At 39.7% G+C, this 22,724-nt stretch overlaps 1 protein-coding gene across 1 annotated transcript; it reads right to left on the bottom strand.

The window, feature by feature from the left end:
- Positions 1–393: 393 nt before the first annotated feature.
- MAL2 (mal, T cell differentiation protein 2) lies at positions 394–14,772 on the bottom strand. Its single transcript, XM_083865325.1, has 4 exons — positions 13,352–14,772; positions 11,046–11,216; positions 6,754–6,912; positions 394–4,414 (listed from the first exon to the last, which is right to left on the bottom strand). The coding sequence occupies exons 1-4, from the start codon at positions 13,484–13,486 to the stop codon at positions 4,334–4,336; spliced, it is 546 nt and encodes a 181-aa protein (XP_083721451.1). The 5' UTR covers positions 13,487–14,772; the 3' UTR covers positions 394–4,333.
- Positions 14,773–22,724: the final 7,952 nt, after the last annotated feature.

The following is a 22,724-nucleotide window of genomic DNA, read 5'->3' as shown; positions in this document are numbered from 1 at the left end:
ATCAGGTCACATACAACCCACACTACAGTGGGCAGCAGCAGAGGCTGCTGGACAAGGCACCAAGAAACTCTCACTTGAGAAACAAACTTTCCTCTTCCTGCTCCACAGATCTCCTGAGACAGGCCTCTGTCAAGCAAGTTGTTCTTCAGAGTCTCTGCATCTAGGTTTCCCACCTGTAAAATGGGAACAGTACTTACCTTCTTTACAGGAACACCTTGAGGATAAATACAGTAAATTCTGAGCTGGTCAGGTTGTAAGAGTGTTTAGATAAACACCATAATTGAGCAAAAGAAGGTGAGAGAAAACAAGTCATGCTGAATTCAGCTTCATAAAAAAAACAAAAAATCTTTCCATTTCTGTTTATTAATTTTAGTACATAAGATTTGCTTTTTCTTCTGTTTTTTCTTTCTTTCTTTCTCGTTTTCTTTATGTCTCAACAAAGACTACTGTGTCATGACCAACTGTACAAATACAGCTAAGAAAGTATGCAACATGCTCTCACTTTCAAGTTTTTCTTTTTGTAAGACTGAAAAGAGCAATGTTCTCTTTGCATCTCAGTCTGAGAACTAATGGTTTACTGTTATCTTTGGACAAAAACCTGGGAAGCCTTTCTGTACGACTTGGGCAGCCTGGCAGAGGGGCATGAAACACATCAGGCCACTTTTGTTCAGAGACCAATTTCACAGTGTCTAGATAAAAATGGAACAAACAAGTTTTAAGCTCTTATTTTTTGAAATTCAGATGGAGAAATTACGAATGCCAAAATTCTTTAAAGTTATAAAGCAAATGCAAAACTGTAACAATTAGAGGAAGTGCAACAGGAGTCATTATTGTCACCTGGTTTTGGAAGTGAAAGAGACAGCACAGGTCTAGTGATTAACCAGTGGTTTTTCTTTTATTTTTATGAAGGGCATAGGTTTGTGTAGTCACTGGTTCTGCCTGTCTCTTTTAAAAGCTGTGGTTTACAGCTGTGTTTTAAGGAAACATTTTACAGTAGCACAACTTTACTCACATCAGGAGTTATAACCAATACACACAGCCAGAGAAATCACGAGAATCTGAACAGACTGATCCTGTGCAGATCAATAATCCTGCAGGACCTGTGTTACTTGGGATTATTTCCAGACATTTAGCAAGGCAGAAGCAGAGTCAGGACTCCAGTGAAGCACATGCTGTGCATATTTTCTGTCAAAATTCTAAAAAATTTTAGCTTTCTAACATGCACTTTCACTTCTCTTTAGAAAGAGAATAACTGCAATAACTGTTGTCTCTGCACCCTTTGAAGTAAAGTCTCCTTTGAGGGTCCTTCTCCTTATTTACCAGCAGCTACCACAAAGTGCTATCCAAACCACCATGAAATATTTTCTAAGAATAGGGATCTACATGGTACCTTAGATACTGCTGCACTGCAGCTTCACATCAAATAAGAGATGTTTGATGAAAATGCTATTTGGCATCTGTGGTCTTGTTCCTTTCACCTTAAATGACTTGAGATAAATTACCTCCCTATGCCCCTCCCCCCATGCCTTCCATTCTTTGGAGAGGTCTAAGTTTGTGTCCTTGAAGGCCATAGGCTTGGAGGAATTTTCTTACAAGGAAGAAAGATTTTTTAGAACCAGCTTGCACATTTTCCCTGGAATACCTATCACAAGGATTACATATTATACCCATATCAGTATTTGCATACATCCAGCACTCACATACCATTTCGAAGTCACACCTACTTTTTTATATCCCAGTAAAAAGCAATACAAAATTAAAACGACTTTTTTTCCTTCTTTTTTTTTTTTTTTAAAAGAACATATTCTGGTTTGACCGTCCATAGATCTTCCTCAAAGTACAGCAAAACTCTGTCCATACTAACACAAAAATTCTATTCTTTTACTCCATTTTAGCTGTGAAAGTTGTTCCTCATTACTGCAGTTTTTACCTTTATCTCTTCTCTGTCCTTTGTTTGTCTTTGATACTTAAGAGGGAAAGTTCAGCCTTTCCTCACTGTGCAAACAGTTTCCATGCTACACTAACCACACTCTGCTATCTGCACTTCCATGAGCAGATTAAGAGACTTGAATAGCACTCACCAGTCAAGGGTTTTACACCTCAGGTTTGAGCTTGGAGGTTAGATACAAATGCCAACTAAGCCTGGACAGCTCTTTAATTGACTCCATGTGTGGGATTCATACTCTGTAGGTTTAAACATGCAGAACATTAGGATCTGCCCTCCATGATCTCAGCTGGCTGCAGAGACTGCAGCTGTGGCATGCACAGCCAGGTTGCAGGACACAGGAGAAACCAAACCAAAGATCAGCATCTGTTTGAAGTGCTGTAACTGACTTTTCTCACCAATATTCACACAGTGTCACATAGGAAACTAGCTGTGAAAGTAATTAAATATGTGTGGAACTAGCCCCAATGTAACTGTGCCTTCTCATGAAATCTTAGCTTTAATTTTGTATGTCTAGCATCAGGTGAGTCAGAGCAGCAAGGTAATCTTTTTGATACTTTCCAAAGACAAAATTAATAACCAGACTACTGCCATAAATATATTAAGTAACTTTAATGCTTCTTAGCATAAGTCCTTGTTATATACTTTCATCCATATACTCCAGTGTAAAGGTATTTTATACAATATGAAGTAATTTTAGAAGTATATGGCTCTAGATAAAATGTTCACAAAAGGTTTCAATGGAATGAGAGAATTAGGGGGAAAAAATCAGCCAGAGTACAAAATCTTTGGAAGAAAAAAACCTTCAGAAAACAGATCTATGACAGCATCCCATTATAGTAATGCAGGATGACCAAGTGGTTCCATAGTCATAAGGGTGCCACTCACTCCTGTGCCACCCACAAGAACCTGGGTCAGCAGGGCACTGCTGGGGGTGGCTGCCCCTTGAAGATCCTTGTACCTGACAAGTTTGATAAAGTCACCTCCATGGCAGACACCTGTGTTGGCTCAAGGAGAGTGAGTAGGCCTTGGGAATGAAGGAAATCCCGTCTTCCCTTACGCAACCACTGCTGGTCTCTGCAGAATAATCAGGTGCACTGGCAAGATGTAGTGAACAAGTTGTTTTACAAATGACAGGGAGCCTTTATTGTCCCAGCTTATCTTTTTGGCACTAGCCACAAAAGCAAAAATTATTTACTAGCAAAATAACAAAAAGCTTCACCATGTGCAAAATGACGTGAGCGTCAGGGAGCAGAGCACAATGCTATAGTTTAGTTTTGCTAAATCAATTTTCTGTATATAATATTCTATGTCACCATACACCAAGATATTCAAGAGAGGCTCAATTAAACGCCATTCATGTGAAAAGCAAACTCCATAGTGGGCGGACCGCTTTGCACTCCACTGCTTTCAGCAAGATGTTGCATAGGCATCTGTCCAAATAAAAACACCTTTACAACACTGCAGCTTCAGAATGCAACAAATAACACACTGCAAGAATTGAGGTCAGACATTATTCACTATTTGGTAACATTCCATTCAAATGATATTGACTCACATAATACCTAACAAATGCAGCACTTGAAGTAGCAAGAACAAAGCTGTACTCCAATAAAGTTAAACAGTGCAAAAATTCCTGTTAAACAAAAATATACCATGTATATACACACACAACACAAATGCACTGCTTTGTTTTGTAGTATAAATAGACCTGATTACATTTCTAAAACAAATAAACTACTGATTGAAAGTCCCAGTTTTCATCTAGTATGGAACACAGTAAGTTTTAAGGCTCAGGTGACCCTAGCCAGACACAGCTGTAAGAGAATATAAAAAGATTTCACTGGATGGTTTTTAAAAACATTTTCTCTGTACATCAAAGTTAATAACATACATATACTAGGTTGGAATTTCAAAGTCAGCTTGGGCTCTGATCATGCAAAGGGCAGCACACAGAACACCCAAACTCTACCAGAAGCCTCAAGGCTCTACCTGTGTGGAGTGCACTGTAATGCTGCAAAGCACCTAATCCCAAGACTTAACAAGGGGGGAACATTTTAGCTGCCTGTGCAGTTACCATCTTGGCTTGGTTTCCATTTTCTTCCTCTTCTGGTGTAGCACTGGAGTTCTGTTGTCTGCTAATGACGTATATCTTTCTCCCTAAACTCTCTAATACCTTACAGTGAGTACACAGTAAAGGTAAATATCAGAAGGGGAAGACATGGAATTTTTTTTTTCTCTTGAAGAAATCCTGATTAGGGGTTACTTGTATTTAAAGCAGATTTTAGGTAGGAAAAAAAAAAAGTCTTTTTAGAATTAAATTACAGTAAAACAGACAAGTAGCACTTAATTTGATCTGAAGTGGAACACGTGGGCACTAACGTCTCTTCAACTGTTATTTAGCCTCCATCTCCTTAATGCCAGGGCTGTGCTGAAACCATAACAAATAGCTGTTGCAAAGGCAAAAATCTAGAGGAGGAGCAGAGAAAAAAAAAAAAAAGAAGAAAAAAGTGAATCACACATATCGTTCTACAATATTTTTCTATTCTAAATGAATACAGGAACACAAGTGATTCAAAAGGTACCTCCCCCAACCAAAATGCTTAATAAGGTAAAGATAGGTTTGGGATCCTCTGAAGTTTTCTCAGGAGCTTCTCTGTAATAATCCCATTTTACTACTACTTCATGTTACTACTTTTCACTTGCTTGCTTCAGTAGACATTTAGAAATAGAATATGAAGCAGAAATTTTGCCTAAGTTATGGTGAAAGTAAATGTGTGTAAATGTGCATTTCAATTCTCTTATCTAGACTTATCTAGACTGATCAAACATCAATCTCAGATGTTTCCAACTGAATACCTTTACCCCAGCAAGCATCAAAGAAGACATCCCTCTAAACAGCAGAAACACAGAAACAACTTCCATCTGGCCTCCTTGACCAGATATCCAGTCATTAGAACAACTTCCCAGGCATTGCCAGGGAAGTTGTTCCTGTGCAAGGACTGAACTGGATAGATTTGAACTGAAGGTCATGCCACAATAAAAAGTGATTACATAATGTACATGGGACAGAAGAAATGAGAAACTGAATTTCTGAAAAAACATTTCTCATATTGTTCAGTGATAACAATGAATTCTGTCTCTTGTAATATACCAATTCAACCATCCTTTGCTTTACATACAAGTGTTAATTTGACTAATTAAAGTTTTGAATAAATGCTACACCTGTAAAAAATGAACATATATGTATTTCTAATCATGGTATATAAATGTCATCTTGAAAGACAGAATGTTAGCAACCTGTTTTCTATCTGTCATGTGGCTCACAGGACTGTTTTAATGAAATATTTCAAAGATTCAAAATTTTTTTTCTGTATGTTTTGACTTCCTAAATATACACTTCTGCAAAAACTGCAGAGAAATTAAAAACTACCTTTATCTTATTCACCGTTTTCCAGCTGCTCTTAATTAAGATACTGAGGCAAGTTACAAAAGAGTCTTCTCCTCCTCTATCTTGAAAGGGATTTGAGGGGCTTGAAGAACTGAATTCTCCCTTAAAAATTAGTATGGAAGCAGGGAATGGTTTCTTGGAGTGCCCAGCATTCTGCTGCCAGACAAAATGAGTGCAGTGACCATATATTCAGTGGGATCTGAACACACTAAACTAGGACTGAAGAGGTACAGGTAAGGGTAGAATTTAAGATATTTGCTTAGCATCAAAAACCTCCCTTAGTTGGGGCACAGCTGGAACACCACCTCTGTCCTTGTGCCACCCAGGGGTCAGAGGTGCTCCAGTGTCACTGGCAGGTGGGTGATGTGAGAACTCTGGCCTTGGGATGCTGACATGCCCACGTCACCTCTTCAGGGCCTGCCTTGCCAAAGCTAAAGGCTTCTCCTTTCCATTCTGCTCTTGCAGACAGAATGTGAACCTTACACCTTCCATCCATCTGGTTTTATCTTAAGATTAAGTGAAAGTGCTTACTGTGCAAAAGTTATGGTGTACAGAGTTTAAGGGCAACACATAACCACAGAGGGTTTAGAAGCTTAATAAATATATACAGCTCCCTGGTATGAAGGTCTCTGGATGGAACAAAAAATTAAAAGCAGTGGTTTCAGTTCCTTAAGTTAAGCCTGATACACTTCTATTCATCCCTGAAGAGTCCAGCCTGATATATTTTCTGATTAAGCTGTGCACACCCACATCACCAAATACATTAATTCAGTGATGATGTAACTATAGTGAGAAAAATGCATTCTGGGCTTAGGCTATCAAGAAAAGCACGCTAATAATTGCAGTAAGAGACAGCAGGATCCTGATGTAGTAAGTATGTATGTGGAGCTTCACAAAGACCTAATCCAATTTTTTTTATCTCCATGGCATGGTTCAGGACTATCTACATATGTATAAATAAAAAAAGCAACTGAAATTTTGACAGGTGTAAATTTCATACTTTATCCTCTGATAAAAGCTTGTTGCTTTTTTCTTCTAATAACCAAAACTGCTTTTACAAACTATTTTGTCTAAAAATTATAAGCTGTAGTGGCCATGTATTTAAAACACTACAGTGAAGAGTATCAACTCTACAATATACCAAAGAGTAAGTAGTTATCCCATAAGCATTAGCTAATACCAGTATTTTTGCATGCTTCTGTTAGATACTACTTGCTGCTGTCAAAGGCAATTCTTTCTCTCACAGCTCCTCTTTCTATTCCAGTTTGCTGTTAAATTCCCAAGTTGAATGGTTGGGTGGCTAAAAGTGCTTGCTACAGACCTCTGTTCCCCTGACACAAACAAATGAAGCACATACCGAGGCTGCTATGCTTATGTTATATTCACGACCATTTAGAATCCTCTCCTGTGTGGTGGAGTTGAAATTGCGGGGAAAGTGATGCAGAGATGTAGTTGCTGCCTGCAGTAGAAATGCTCCAAAGTAGAAGACAAAAGTAGTCCCATGGAAAATAAAATCCTAAAAAGCAAATAACAGAATCAGTCTGGGCTCCAGTACGGATCTAATTCTTCTCATCTCAGTACAAATGAAATCCAACACTGAAACATGAAACAAGAACTGATAAGACTAACTTGAGATAAGCAGTGTTAAATCCATCTGACAGCTTAACCTGGACATGTTTTCACAGCTTCTTGCAATTATAAGTAGCTAACATTTTTAGTGATCAAGGGCAGCTCCCCCTCTCCCCAAATCTTATATTCTTTCAAATTAAGAGGCAGATGCTCATCTTTATATACACATGCTGAAATTTTAGACCACCTTAAAGTTAGTGGAGTTTACAGAAATCTCCTTTCAGACAGATAAAGAAAGAAGACATATACAAGCAAACTTGATCACAATTCAAGCAGTGCAATACAATCTTGCAGTCCCCTAAGTCCCTTCCCAGCTATAACCAAAGCTTCAAAAATCTTCCCTTCATGCTTAAATTTTGCTTCTCCAAATGCCCAGAAACAACTCAGCTTTGACACAGTTGAGATGTCCAATGTTCTAATATAATAAGATCTAAGAATTGGGTCTTTTCTACAACTCTCTCTGACTTGGCTCTACCCAACAGTAACCTGACAGTTCTTCATAATACTGGGGAATAAAATGTCCAAGACTTGTGAGGACAGGTTTTAGGATTTACTTCAAATATGCTTCTCTTGGCCCTCTCCAGGCAATTCTCTCCTCTATCATGAATGCTAATTGAAGGTAAGGTTTAAACACCTCACTCTCATTTCTGGGTTCCATTACTGACACAAAACATGTCTGGTGCCTTTGCAGGCCCTAGTTCAGAGCCCAGTGTTCCAGCAGCAAGATCTAAGGCATGTTCCAGTACAGTTTGGAATATCTAAAGTATTCTTCCAACATCTCCTTCCATTATTCAGTCTGAAAAGCTGGCATTTGCACTGCACTCAATTCATGATCCATACAACATATACTTTGTGCCTATACTGTGAAGGTCTGCAAAAGCCACAGAGACAATTTTTAAAATATATGCAAGTGTATGTATGCTTTATGATACCAATGCTATGTAGTCTAACTCCAGTACTAATGAGTTCATCATGAACTCCAACTCCACTTGAGTGCAATGGGCTATCAGTATGCCTAGAGGGAGAACCAGGATACTTTGTGTGTCCAGCAGACAGCACTCACCTGCACTAGAAATTACTGTGCAACATCCTTACCTGCTGCCTGAACCAAGTGAGAATGTGCTGCGCTGCACTGCCCTGTCCAGAGAAATGCATTTTCTTCACAGATGTGAGATCTTCTTTTAATTGAAAGAATCTTCTTTTCAAACTCATTACTTGTTCCATATTTGATTGCAGCTAAAGCTACTTAAATCACACGCTAGTCAGTTTTGGTAAGCTATGATATAAGCTGCTACTACAGTTCCTCATTTCACTTAGTTCAGAACTGACTGCATACAGGAGAGGTATTTTTCAGGAGAAACTCTTTCATCTCCTTCATTCTCCTGCCAAACCCTCTAATTTCCTTCTCCTGGCAGCAATTATAGTGAAGCTCTGTAGCATCAGTAAGGTTTCACATTTACATGGTTATAATTTCTGTGACCAAAACCCACAAGATCTTATGAGGGACCTTTTTTTGGGTTTTGGTAATTGTTATCTAGTGCCTAACTCTCCCTGGCTCCCACACTTGTACAATCACTGAAACCTCATACAAAGTGTATGCAAAACACTATCAGAGCAGCATGATAAGTTAGTTCACATCTAATTTTGTAAATGAGTGTGGTGTGAGTCAGGCTGTAAGAGGCAGTACTTGTCATACCATCTGGTTTAATACACTGATGTACTTACTCCATAAGGTCCATCTTTTCCACTGTGTAGCATCTTATTTTTTTAATATCTCTATTAGCAGAAGGACATATATCTACAGCATAAGGTATTACTAAATCCAGGACTGCATTTATAGTAACAAAAATAGTTTTAGCATTTCCAGTAATTAATTATTTATTTGCAACAGAAGGTAAAACACCCCAACTTGTCAACTGCTGCTAAAGAGTTTAGTGTCAACAAGTTACAAAACATTTGGGTACCTGAAAATAGTGGTAAAGTGTCTTCTCTTATTTTTGTTGACAGCTGGAAGGGGCTAGATTTCAGCTAGAGATAAAATGATGTCCTCTGCATTTATTAAAGATCACAGAATCACTAGGTTGGAAGAGACCTTCAAGATCATCGAGTCCAACCCATGCCCTAACACCTCAACTAAACCATGGTACCAAGTGCCACATCCAGTCTCTTTTTAAATACATCCAGGAATGGTGACTCCACCACCTCCCCGGGCAGATCACTCCAGTCTGATTGGATGTTGACTGAGTTATGACAGCTTTTTTGATAAAGTTACAGATGCAGTTTTTATGCAAGTCATGTATCCATTTTCTGACACAGAAAAATTTCCAGCAATTTATTATATACAAGGGGACAAAATTAACAGTACAACAAACTGCCAGAATCGAGTAGCCAATGTCTAACACACACACAAGTGTTGTAAGATGAAATTTGTATAGCATTTTTAATCCATAAAAGGCTTTGTCCTTACCCAGCAACTCTTGAACAGATGTATGATTGCAAACTGGCAAACAGTTTCAATGAAACCCAGGACACTATTAATTTACTTTAGTTATGCTCAAGGGCTTTGTTGCATCATAATTTGTGAGGATGTTGCAGCATAAATCCCTGTAAAGGTCTCTGTGATTGTAACTGGTTATTAGCCTAATTGCTGCCTGTATCGTGCTGGAAAGCTGATGCTGTATGTATGTTTATTCACTATCAAAGTACTAAAGTTTGTTTTTTAATAGAATCCAGTCTGTTAGCACTGATGGGCTGTGATTTATCAGAGCTCCAAACTCATAAAGCTTCATGATTTGCTTTAAAGAACTTCTGTTTTAAGGGCCTGTCCATGAATTACCTGAACAGAGAAATATGCACAGCTGGTGATACTGAAACATGCAATTCCAGCTCTGATCAAGGGAAGTGTCAATGGGAAAACTAACCTGCCCAGGAGCAAAGTGAAGGTCACCAGCAGTTACAGGCAGACATACTTCTGTTTAGAAGTTCAGAAGAATTTTTTTGAAAATTAAAAATTCTGATCACAGTTATGTCACCTCTTATTATTTACTTCCAGTAATATAATAGAGTGTGGTATAATCTCATGTTTAACTACTTGAGTACTAAAAACTCAAAGTAAAAAACAGTTAATGACAACAAAGGAGCATGCAAATTACCAGTCAATAACCTGAAGTATCCATGTGATGGCAAAAACTGATACAGCTGACAGAGCTGGTACAACTGATACAGGTACAGTCTTTGAGAACTACTGGCACAAGCCATAACAATCAATTACAGCAAGATTCAGGCTCTGTCTTCAGAATGAAAAGCTCAGCAAAGAATACTTATATCTATAGTCTCACCAAGCTCCTCTAAGAAAGATGAAAATGCTAAGTCTCCTAATAAGATATTAAGATATATCATAGTGCAGGTTATTATGTCTTTTACCAACCAAGGTCTAACAGCCACTCACCACTGCTGCCCTAGCTTTGAGGAATTGAACCAAAAGTCACCAGCAGACTTTCTTAAGAACTGGAGGGGACCTTCTGGGTGCTGAAGTCCAGTCTGTGCTATCTCAGACAACCACATCACATAGTATGTTCATAAATGCATTCTTTCTTTTACAATATCAGATCTATCTTTCTACATTCCATTATTCACAAGGTGTTACTACCACTTCTCTAATAGTCAGAAACCATTTTCTGATTTCCAGTCCACGGTAATTTCTGGCCATTTAAACCAATTTGTTGTCATGCCTTGTTAAATTAGTCCTCTTCCTGCTGCTCATACATTTTATGTGCTCAGAGAGGACAAGTGGACTCCTTCAAACAGCTTCAAAAGCTCCTTCGGCCTCCATCAAAAAACAGGTCCAGGATTTCCTCTGCCACCTCTGCAACCCTGTTCTTTCTTTTTCAAGTTTTGAATTCCTGTTTTGTGCTAAAGCAGAAAGCCAGGTGTTAAGACTTAGGATCAACACTTCTCATCAAATAATTTTCTATTTATAAAACAAAGGGAATCCTTAAATAAATAAAAAAAAACTCTTACCGCCTGGTTCCAGTTGACAGCAAGTCTATTTGCATACCCAAAGAGGAACACGGAGAGGAACACAATGGAGAGGAACCACGCTGTCACTGCCACGAACATCACCCATCCCTGCAGCAGCGGCAGTGGAATTTGGGTAGCGGCCACCAAAATCCACACTATTGTTCCAAACAGCTGTAAGGAAAGGAATAATATAGAGAATAAACTGAGAGAGAATTTTTACTCCATCCTTTCTGCCTAAGAACTGATACCACACATTACTTATCATCAGATGGCTCTTAGGAATCAAGAGGAGACCCTTCAAAAGTACTCAGAGAGCCCAAGTCCTCCTCTCAGAAATGATAGGCACTAAGTGGTGAAAAGACAAAGCCTCTCTGAAATTCCTAAAAGCTCTTAAAATGGTCTTGAAAATGGGATTTACAAACCCAGGTGACTTGTGTGCTGCTGCTGAAAATTCTACGCTTCCTGTAATTTTGAGCAAAATATAAGAAATGTGAAAACACAGTTCACAGACACACACAAATCTCTCTATACACATAAATTAGCACAAAAAGGATGAACTTCTACTACTTTGGATTCAAGCTCACACTGTTTTGCTTTGTAATCCCAATCAGATGAGATACAAAAAGGAGATGAAAAGACACCCACGTTTTCAATATATTTGTAATACCAAGCTGAAAGAGGACACAAAGCATTAAATAAAAAGAAAAAAAAAACTAGAATACAGAATAAGGTGAGCTGTAAACTATGCTGTAAAGACTAGAAAAATATAGAGCCTTCCAGAAGCATCATAACTTGGAGAAGAATTCAGCAGTGCCAATTTTCATTTCAGCAGACTCCTCACAGCAATTGAGTAGTAGGGATGCTATGCTGGAGATGGCTGATGGAGAATTTATGTAGTCTAAGGCTTCCCTGGTTTAATCAACTCTTAGCCTAAGGAACACTACTATTTCTTCCTGCAAATCCTGCCTCTTGATAAAAAAGGGTAAATAGATGACAATTATGATTCACTTCAAGTATGTTTGTTTATTACAGAAAGATTGAACTTCATAATCAAACCTGCAAAATTGTGTCAACTAAAACCTGCTTCCAAGAAGCAAGTGACTCCTTTCCTGTTTAAATGCAACAGATTTACAAACCAGGAAGTCAGAGGTTGCATTTTCACAATCAGAGAGCTTTCTTTCGTATCGTGGTTGGATAAGAGATACCTTTCAAAAGATGCCTGCTATAAAATTATTTGGTTCCTCTCTGGCGTTACACTGTGGCAGCACGTGTAAAGATGCATTGCTAGTCTCAGTTCAAGGCTCCCATGGGTTTATGTATTACTGCTCAAGCTGTTCTCTAAGGTTCCTTTTTTAGCTGTGAAGAACCAAACTTTCTCTAGTTTCACAAGACTGCAGGTGCAAGTCTGTTACTTGGTGACCAGAGAGTGATGGACAGTGAGGAAGCAAAAGGGATAGCAGAAAGTGTCTGTTAAACAACAACAACAAAAAACAAACAGAGACACGTGAAACGTTTTCAGCATTTTGAACGTGCAAACTTGCAGGGTTCCTTAAAAATAAATTTAGAACTGTAGAGACTGCTAATCTCAGCACCCCGTGTTGTGCTGTTTCCCTCACACTACACCTGTCCACCACAGCTTGGCTGTCAGATCTACAATTGGCTGGCCGGACAAATTAATCTTTTGTCCCTACAGCCCGATTTAGTGCCCAGACTTTTGTTTCCAGTTTCAACTTGTTCGGTGCTCAGGTACAATTTTACAGCTTGTGAGGAAGGTATTTTTTTCCTATTTATATATATATATATATATTTTTTTTTTTTTCTTATGGTCAGAGTATTCTGCTCTGACCATCAGGAAGGGAAAAAAAAAAAAAAAAAAAAAAAAAAAAAAAGGTCAGAGGAGTTCTACCAAGATTTTTTGGTTTTTATCAGCGGCACTGCAGAGCGCCAATACCCACCCTGAGCTCAAAGGTCCCCAGCCCTGTGTACACCGGCGAGCTCTAACACACACACACATGACATTGAACACACTTGTAGGAGTTCGCAGAGGACGCGCACAGACAAAACCTGGTGTAACTCTCCGTGGTGCCTTTTTGGCGTGGCTCAAAGCCCTCAAAGCAGCTCGAACTGCCCCGCGAACCCCCATCCGTGTGCGGGCCCGAGGGGGACGAACAGGGCGAACAGGGCCGGTCCCGCCCCGCTCCCTCAGCGCCCGGCCGGCCCCGCACCTGCCCCGCGGACAAAATGGCAGGTGACGAGGCCCGCGGCCGCTCCCCCGCCCGCCCGCCCGCCCGGCCCCTGGCACTCACGATCTCCAGGCAGATGACGGCTCCCGAGAAGGTGCGCAGGATCTCCAGGCCGGAGGGCAGCGTGACCCGCTGTGGCGGGAAGTAGGGAGCGGGGTTGGGAGGCGGCGGCATGGACGAGGCTCCCCTGGGCAACATGTTGCTGCGGCGGGCGCTGCCGTGCCGAGCGCGGCCGGGCCAGGTGGGCCGGGAGGCGGTGGCGGGGGCGGGCTCAGGTGTGGGAGGGCAGGTCCGCACCTCCCCCGGCCCGGCCCGGCCCCGGCACCGCCCCGCGGACACCGAGCCTCGCCCGGGATGGGCGGGGACCCGCCGGGCCGGGCACCGGGGCTGGGAGCGGGCCGGGGCCGCTGGGCTGGCTGCACTCACCTGCCCTGAGTTAGCCCCGCTGGACTCGAGCGGGATCCCCTCATGCCACTTCGCAAAGGGGTGTTATTTACCTTCTGGTTACGGATATTTCGGGCTTCGAAATTGCGTGGTTGCACTTATTTTTTTTTTTTTTTTTGGGTGTTTTTTTGTTTTGTTTTTTTGTTTTGGGGGTTGGTTTTTTTGGTTTTTTTTTGGGGAGGGGGTTTCTGGTTTTTTTTGTTTGTTTGTTTTTTGTTTGTTTTGGGGTTTTTTTGTTTGTTTTTGGGTTTTTTTTTGTTTGTTTGTTTGTTTGGGGTTTTTTCTTTGTTTTTTTTAAAGGAGCCTGCTAGGTTATCCATTCAAACCACTGAAAATATTTCATTTGTCTCTTCTTTTTGTTCAGCCTGGCTCAACCGTGCACCACTGCTTAAAAGTAGTAGAAAATGTTTGTAAAAGCTCGGGGTAGAGAAAGGTACACATTCATCAGACCGCTTATAATCCTTTTTTTTTTTTTTTTTTTTACACTTCTTTAACTTCTTTATACAAGCAGCTTCTCCAGATGGAGGATATGCCATCCAGCAGCACTTCACTTAATTCTCCCGTTGTGACTTCAGCCGGGATGTCCTGCCTCTGCGATGACCAAGGCCGAGTTTCACCCAGTGTTGTTCCATGCAGTGTTTGTCCTCCACACATACAGTGGCGACTTTAGAGAGATTACATTTTAAGAAGGTTTCATGCAAGTGTGTGTAGCTGTTCTGGAAGTTGAACTAGCTTGGGCATGAAGTCTATATTCCTTTCTTTTTAGATGCATGCTGTTTCTCCGATATGCTTTTTTGATGACAAGAAATGCCACAGTCTGAAATGCCTGTCTTTCCCACTCCAATCCAAGCCCTAGTTGGAGAGCAGTTGGCTCCATAAAACGGGACTCATCTGTGTTTCTGCCATACCATTCTGTACATAAATAAGTTTGTGATGATTTTGGAATGCATTAATAGCTGCTTGGCTTTGAAATTGTGGCTTCTAAAGGAGGAAGAAGCTAAAGTTTGCATTCTTTCTTGTGCTCTGTCTTCGTTCCTATGCCTCCAGTTCAAGAGGCTGGATGCCTCTTGAACTCTTAAGTAGGAGATGTGGGATTGAATCCCCATTTGGCTGAAGAAGGCACTAAGCCCAGCCTCCCCTCTTTTTTGAGCCCTTTACCCCAATGGATATACCCAATAAGATAATACTTTTTTTCCCCTAGACCTATTTTAAAAGTGAACCTTGTGTCCCATCCTTTTATCTTCAGGAAAAGACTCCAGGCTGTGGAAGTGCATGCCTACAGGACTTGGTTTGGATGTGTTTTGGAAGGGAATGGAGTTCAGGCTTGTGCCTAAGTGATTAAGTGTAGGGGGTTTGTTCTTGGAGTTGCATTCTGGAGACCGTATGGCCAATTATTTTCACAGTCTGGCCCTAAATCTGTTAAGGCCGCCCTGCAGAGGGAGAAGTCTGAGTGGGTGGAAGACAGGGTTGGTTAGTTTATGATTCAGAACAAGAAATGTGGTTGTCCTTATCTTACACAAAGGAAGTACAAATAATACTTGGTCATAAACATTTCCAGTGTTATTACCCAGCTGCACAGTTAATCTGTGTGAACTCCAGCAGTACTGGATTTTACTAATGATTACATACCATGTGCAGTTGCTTTTTCTTGCTTGTAAATACCATTTCTTTTTACATGCACATTCCTTATAACATTTACTTTCTTGGAATTTAGTCAGTTTTAATAAACAAGTCCAAATTTCACTTTCACAGCTAGGTATAGGTACACTGAGTAGATTTTTGGCTGCCCTTTTTCCTAAATCCTAATCACTTAAATTAAAGTGGCTATTTAAATTATTTTTGCTGTGTGCAGGCAAGATGTGCTACAGTGCCGTGAGGGATTGCTTTTACACTGATTCATGTACTGTTTGCATCTTTAAAAGAACTGGATTTTTTAAGAGATTAGTGTCAGGATTGCATTTTTAAGTTTCCATGCGAAAGTACATGCTTGTGTTCAACTGCTTTTTAATAGCATTTTTTTGTGTAACTAAATTGCATCTTGGCATGCTGCAAGGTAAACTAATGATGCAGCTTCCAGTCCACCAGAGTCAACAAGTAGACAGAAGTATATTGATGCACGGTGTGTAGGAAAGTCTGTCTATACAACCACAAGGACTAAAAACTGCTCTTAAATGGCTGTAAAAAGCTCTTTCCCCTTTGTGTTCTTATGCTTATGGCAGTCTAATGTAAAGGGGGCATTGTCACAGAACTACTAAACCAGTTGCTGTCAATTTTAGATTATGAAAAGTAATTGATGATTTAGTTCCACGTTATAGTGATTTGCATATTATATATGGAAATTAAAATATATTTTTTGGAATGCTGTAATTCTTCTACCGTGGGTGACCAACCATTAGAAAAATGCAGTAAGTTGTGAAAATCTGTAGTCAGCTATAATAAAAGATAAATGAGTATTTATCTTTTATGTATACATCATACCAGATATGAAAATTACTTACACTGTGGTCCTATGCAGCAAGATTCATACTATCTTTTGTGATGGCATGATACTTCTAGAAGAGCTGAATATTAGTAAGGATGCTAGAATAATAGGTAAAAGTAATGTCAATTGCAGAATTCATGGTCCTTAACACCTTATCTGAGTATGTTATCAGGAGCACTTCAGGAAGATATGTAATCTCATGTCCTGTGTTACAATGAGCACAAGAGTGGTCTGCCAAAGTGGTCAAAGAGATGGAAATTACAAATTAAATAAGTGATAGTAACCCTGTTCTCCTGTGGCTCTGTTTATACACAAGCAGATTTTCCCAAGCCAGAGTGGAGCTAAACAAGGTTTTCCTTCCAGTTTCTTCCTTGTTCTGGAGGAAGTTGCCTCTGAAAGTAATCTGTGTTTCTTTTAGATTTGCAAAGCTGCTCTTTCTTAAGATGGAACACAAACTCTCCTAATCCTACAGTTAGTTACATATCAAAAATGAAAGCCTGGAGCTGATCATGCAAAATAGGCTTTTTGTTTATGGATGAATTAATTTAACATGCTCCTGGAAATTACATGCAGGATTCTGATCTCATGCTGGTACAAACTCTGGAGTCATTCCCCTTTAGCCAGCAAAATTAAACAGGCATAAAACTGGTTTCCATAAGATGAGTGATAAGGAGAGCCTTTAGCATCATTTGTGTAGTGCATTTACTCAGTGGTAACAGAACTTCAGGGTCATGGTTGGACCTATGCATATTATGAATTAGTGTGCAAATACCACCACATTGTTGAGATTTCTTGAGAGGCAGTGCTACAGTTTTAATTTTTAACAGGCAGGGCCAGGCTTGTGAATGCATGCTGCACCTTCTTGCATCATTACACTAAGGGAAAAACAACTGTTGAAATCTCTTACTTCATCCAGTTAAACTGAGCTTGGGATATGTGCTGAGGAGAGGAAGTGAAGGTAAATGTGCCACCTGTTAGGTCCACCAGTGTCAGGGATGGCTGGTTCCCAAACCAGTCCCTGGAGCAGCTTAAAGCAGCCTCAGAGCTGCTCTCAGCAGTGATTTCTGGCTGGCTCATCGGCCTATGGTGGTACTTTGGCCATGGCCTCTTCCTGCAGAAGTGTCTTCTGTGCCCAGAGCTGTGGGGTGAAAGGCATTGACCTGGCTACTTTGGCTCTCAGGGTGCCCTTTAAAGGAGGGAATCCTTTGCTGGCTGATTAAGGGTGTTTGAGGGTCCCTTCACACAGCTGGAGGCTGGTGTGGAGCCAGGGACCCTCCTTGGTGCAGTGAAATGTTGTTAGAGAGGTCAGGCTGAGGTTCCTGACCTGTTCTTATAACACTGTTTCCATGTTCCTAAGATTTCATTTGTTTGACTTGGTGGCACTGCTGTTCTCTAGCAATATAGTATAACATGTCAAAGGTCAAATTTCCTTTGATTTACTTTGAGAAATTCCTTTTAGATATGTGAGGATGCAGCAAAGGTTAAAATGCAGGATCTCATCATAACATTAAGGAGGATCCTGACCTGAGATGGTGCAGAGGGCCAAGTGGGCTGAGAGGGACGTGGAAGAGCAAAGCCAAGCTGCCTAGTGGGAAAATGTCTTGAGAAGTCAGTGTTCTGCTCTTGGCATAGGTGAGCCAGCAGGAAAAATGGTTTGCATGGATTGTCCTCAGAAGAGAGTGTGAACGTCTCAGAGGTACAAACTGGGAGCATAACTTTGTTGTAGATGACGGATGAGTAAATAGCACTGGTTGTTTATGACAGAACTGCCCAGGGAAGGCAGTAACTAGACTGCACAGCAGCAATGCTTTTTGTTCCTGTCCCCCCTCCAGTTTCATGGTATAAAAGAGGAACAGTTCAGCTGATTACAGAGGGACTGAAGGAGGATGTGCTAAATGCTGCCATTGCAGGACCCAGCACAGACCTGTGCCATTGGTACTGCTGGTAGCATGGGCCTCTTCTCATTCTGTCAGCACTCAAGACTTGATGTAGTAATCTTTGCTCATAACGTGTTGGCCTCTGATCTTATCTCTCATTGGGCAGCAGTAGGTATATCCATTGTTTTCATGAACTATCAGTGCTTTCAGGAAGTCACCTTTTTCCTCAGTTGCAGTTTGTTTGCCTTTTGGAGATTGTTTGTTTTATTGAGCAAAATCCTGGCTAAAATTCCAATAGAAGGCAAAGGATAATTGGGCAAAAGACAATGGTGGCTTTATTTTGTGATGACTAAATTCAGGAAGGAGAAGCATGGAGACAATAAAATATGATCCTATAAAAAACCACTGTAATGGTTTGAAATAGCATAAAAATGCTGCTGCTTAAGGAGTGAGTCTATAGATTTCAGAGCACTCTGAGTTTATTGTAATAAAAAGGATTTATCAATGTTACAATGTATACACATAATTAGGACTCACCTGATGACTGTTAGTGGGATGGTAAAGAGCTCTTTGTATGTTAGTATAGGCATCATTAAGGAAATCATAAATAACTTCTATATTTTTAGTTAGTTTCAGTTTGCTTAAAACAGCAGGGTCTTATTCTAATGACACCTGTTGTTACTTACAGTAACTACTGGAGTTATAAGGCTGAGAGAGAGCTCTCCAGCTACTGTATCATTGGCAGACCTATCATCCTTTTACTGACTGTGCATCATTTCAAAACTGTCTCCAAGCCTGCAAGCATCCAAGTGCCTCTGGTGTTCACAAAATTAATTAATTTCAGTACTAACAGAACAGTTTAAAAATAAACACAAAACTTATGAGTCAGATACAGTGCCATGTTCTAGATTCTTTATGGAATGTACAGTACATGGACAGTTTTACTCTTTTAAATGATAAATGAAAAACCATTGGTGGGATTTTTCTTTTAGATAAGAAATGCTGATGCAGCTTCTAGAAACCTTCAGGTGGTCCGAGCCATGCTTCTGCATCTTTAGACACTCTGTTGCTGTTCCCATATTAATTAAAGGGAAAAATGAAATTATCACAGTTGTTTGTACTGAAATAATATTGATTTAATTATAAAATTCAAATTGTTCATTAAGAGTTGTTTTATTGTTCTTATGTATAGGTGATTTTAGGGATATTGGTACCTGGAGTGTAATTTTCTTGAGTGAAGTTTACAACATTTTATGTCCTGGAGGACTCCAGGGGTCTCAATTGACATGAATGATTCATGATGCATCAGCATTGGTTTCTCTTGTTTTTCGTTTGGTTGGGGTTTTTTTGTTTGGGTTTTTTTTTTTTCTTTTTTTCTTAAAGTAAGCAGAAATACGTGTTCTCTAATCTTGAACGTTAGATTTGAGTTTGCCCATCCTCTGCAATGATAAACTCCTTAGGACAGTCAGGTATTTTCAGGAACTGGATGCCCCTTACAGAACATGAACCTTCTTCCTTCTAATGCTTGATTTTCTCATGTCAGATTGAGAAATGCTGCCTGCCTGTGTACTCAGATCCTCTGAAAACCAGTCCTGATACTGATGGCAAGATCCAAGCAGTAGCTCTTTCTGAGCCATCAAGTCCTGAAGCTACATCACTACATCAGAAATTAACATGAGAACAATGTCTTTATTTCAGGGAGTTACTGTGAATATATTTCTGCAGGCCTGTCTCAGCTATTTAGTTCCTACTGAACCTCGCCTCAGATTCTTTCACAATGTTTTTGTAAGTTTAAGTATTTGATCAAGTAGGTTTTGATTCACAGGAGAACAAACAGGTTTGGGTATTTTTTATCTTTTATTTTTTTTCTTTCTTTCTTTCATAAATCCTAAACTAGTTAAGCTGCATTCCTGTTGGCCTGACGTCCTTCATGAAGAAATAAGTATTACACACAGTATGTATGCAATTTCTGGATAGAAAACAATCTGTGGTTCTGCTGGTGGGTTTAGCTTACGAATCATCAAGGAAGGTGAGGTGGTTTGTGCTATTCTCATGTTGGGTCAGACTCTGCTAAGATGTGGTTTAGACTATGAAAAATAAGTTAAAAACTATCGCACTTTCCCTCCATGATTTTTAATGTGACAACCACATTAATATTTTATTTCATTCACATGTGAATATTTTATTTCATTCACAGTTGCTGATTTCTTGTACTCATTCATGTCTGGCTTTGCACTTTGTTTCCTGACATCTTTCAGGATGGACATGCTTGTGCACATGCTTCTCCCATGTTGAGAGTGTTTTCATCCACTACAGTAAATAACTCCAGACTGTGGACTTGCACATTGTTCTCAGACATGCTGGATGAGGGGAGAGAAAGGGATGGTGAATTGGCTACCAGGTAAGTTTTGTAATTTATTTACAAGATGATAATTAAAAAATAAAATCAAACAAACTTGAAACAGTAGACTATCTACACCTTTAAACAAAATTATTTTTCTGCCCTTGAATTTTATTTGGAATGGGACCTTATGTTCACATATCCTTCAGAGTGTTTACAATCTGTAGCAGTGCCTTTCAAATACTTGAGTAGCCTTGCCTTTTTCTGCCTACCAGTAGTTTTGTGGAGCTGTTTAAGTAGCTTAAATTTTAATCCACAGGTATTTGGAAGAAGGATGAATCAGTGGTCAAAAAACACAGCTCATTAATTTTACATAAGGGCAAAAGAATAAATAGGTCAGTATTCTGTGCATTACTTTGCTAATAGGAAAGTATAATTGCTGTGTAGTTAGTGTTTATGGGGTACTTTGAAGATGTAATTTGTTGTACAAGACTAATGTGTTCATACATTTCTACATCTAGCTATACTCAAAAAGAAATACTTAACCTCACATGAAGTCTGTTTCTGGGTTACTGTGTGTGTATCTCCAGTTACCTGGCTAGACCCTCCACTACAAACAGGAAAGCAATAGCATAATTTGATGAAAATTAATTACAATTAAAGTTTTGTACTCTAGTAGGTATCTGGATAAAGGTCATAGGAATCACTTGTGTCTACTTTGTTCTTAGTTTTGCAGAAAATGTGTTTCTTCTTCTTCAGGTCCTGAGAAAGTTCTCTCTCTCCTGCAAACATGGACTTGCAGAGAGCTCTGGTATTCCTGAGCTATTGAATTGACATTTCTTGTTGGACATACTGACAACATTTTAGATTTTCTCTGACAAACTTTAAAGCCTTTTCAAGACCTAGAAATTAACTCACAGTGGGGAATAAATCCATCAGCTTGCATGGTAAGCATCTGCCAATTCTGTATTCACATTTTTTCCGCAATGTTTTACTTATTTTTCTACTGACTGACTGATTATCATTGTGACTCCTTCCACTCTCCCCATAGTAGAGTGTTCCATGCACTCCAGGAATGTTGTGGGAAACTGATATAAAGACTTCTATTGTATGAAGTTGGGAAAATTAGTATCTCTTTCTAGAAAAATTTACTGCTGAGAGGTTAATAAGATAGCAAAGCTTGCAGCATCTAGTAAGAGAAAAAAAAATGAACAAGGAATTCATCACTGAAATCTGCTTTCAAAAAGATATTACTTATGCTTTTTAGGACTCCTTAGGTTTGAACTATGTCCACATCAATAAAACCAAAACAATGATTGACATCTGGCTACTTTGTAAAAGTTATGTTTGTTTTGCAAAACACATAAGTAAAGGAAAACGTGATAAAAAAGAAGACTTAAAATGAAATTGCATCATTTGAGGTCGTGGCTCTGCAGATACATCTATGATGTACTGCCTCATACCAATGAGAAGATACAGTTCTTTGACTCCCCCAGCATCTGCAGGTCTGCACTTGATTAAGCACACGAGCTCGGTGGGATTTAAGCAGAGATCTGGCACTGAGGATGCTGAGGTACAGCACTGAGGGCCTTAGGGATTCACAGCTCAAAATGCTCATGTTCACACACACTCCTGAGCCAAGACAGCTCTGTGTAGTCACCTGCTGTGCGTCAGTGGGCTGCTGCTGTCTGCAACATTGACTGATGGGAGTTCCTGGTCCCACCCACCTAAAAATCAATTAAAACTTTTCCTCCTTGTGTTGAAAGATCTGCATCGAGCAACCTTTCCAGGCCAGGAGTGGGTGGGGCCCGAGCTTTAGCTGGGCACACTGCACACTGCAGGTAGGCAGAAATTCTTTTACCATTTGCTGTTCTCCCTTGCCACAGAAGCATAAAAGAAACACAGATTAAGCTACTACTTTGATCTTGTTCTTTCTTTTATCCCTGTGTTGAGTAGTTTCCCTATGATTTCAACAAATAAGAAAAGAAGGAGGAAAAAAAGAAATAGCAATTTATGGCTTGTGTAGCTATGCAAACCTATTAAATCAAGACAATCTAGAGCAATGCTTTCCAAATACCCATGTTAATCCCTCTCTCTGTGACACATTTACTATTTTTGTCATCATACATGGTGCCAAATTGCATCTCAATAACCATTTTAGCCTGCTGAACTACAATTGCAATGTACTTTTTAAGACTGTATATTACACTGTATAGAGACGCCTATATATTTGTATGACTGTGGTCAAGAATGTGGCAATTAGCTCTAGGTGCTATTTTTTAGTTATTAAAA

The sequence above is a fragment of the Zosterops lateralis genome (genome assembly GCF_965231275.1).
Source record: "Zosterops lateralis genome assembly, chromosome: 1".
NCBI classification, from domain to species: domain Eukaryota; kingdom Metazoa; phylum Chordata; class Aves; order Passeriformes; family Zosteropidae; genus Zosterops; species Zosterops lateralis.
This window is presented reverse-complemented; position numbering and strand designations above follow the sequence as displayed.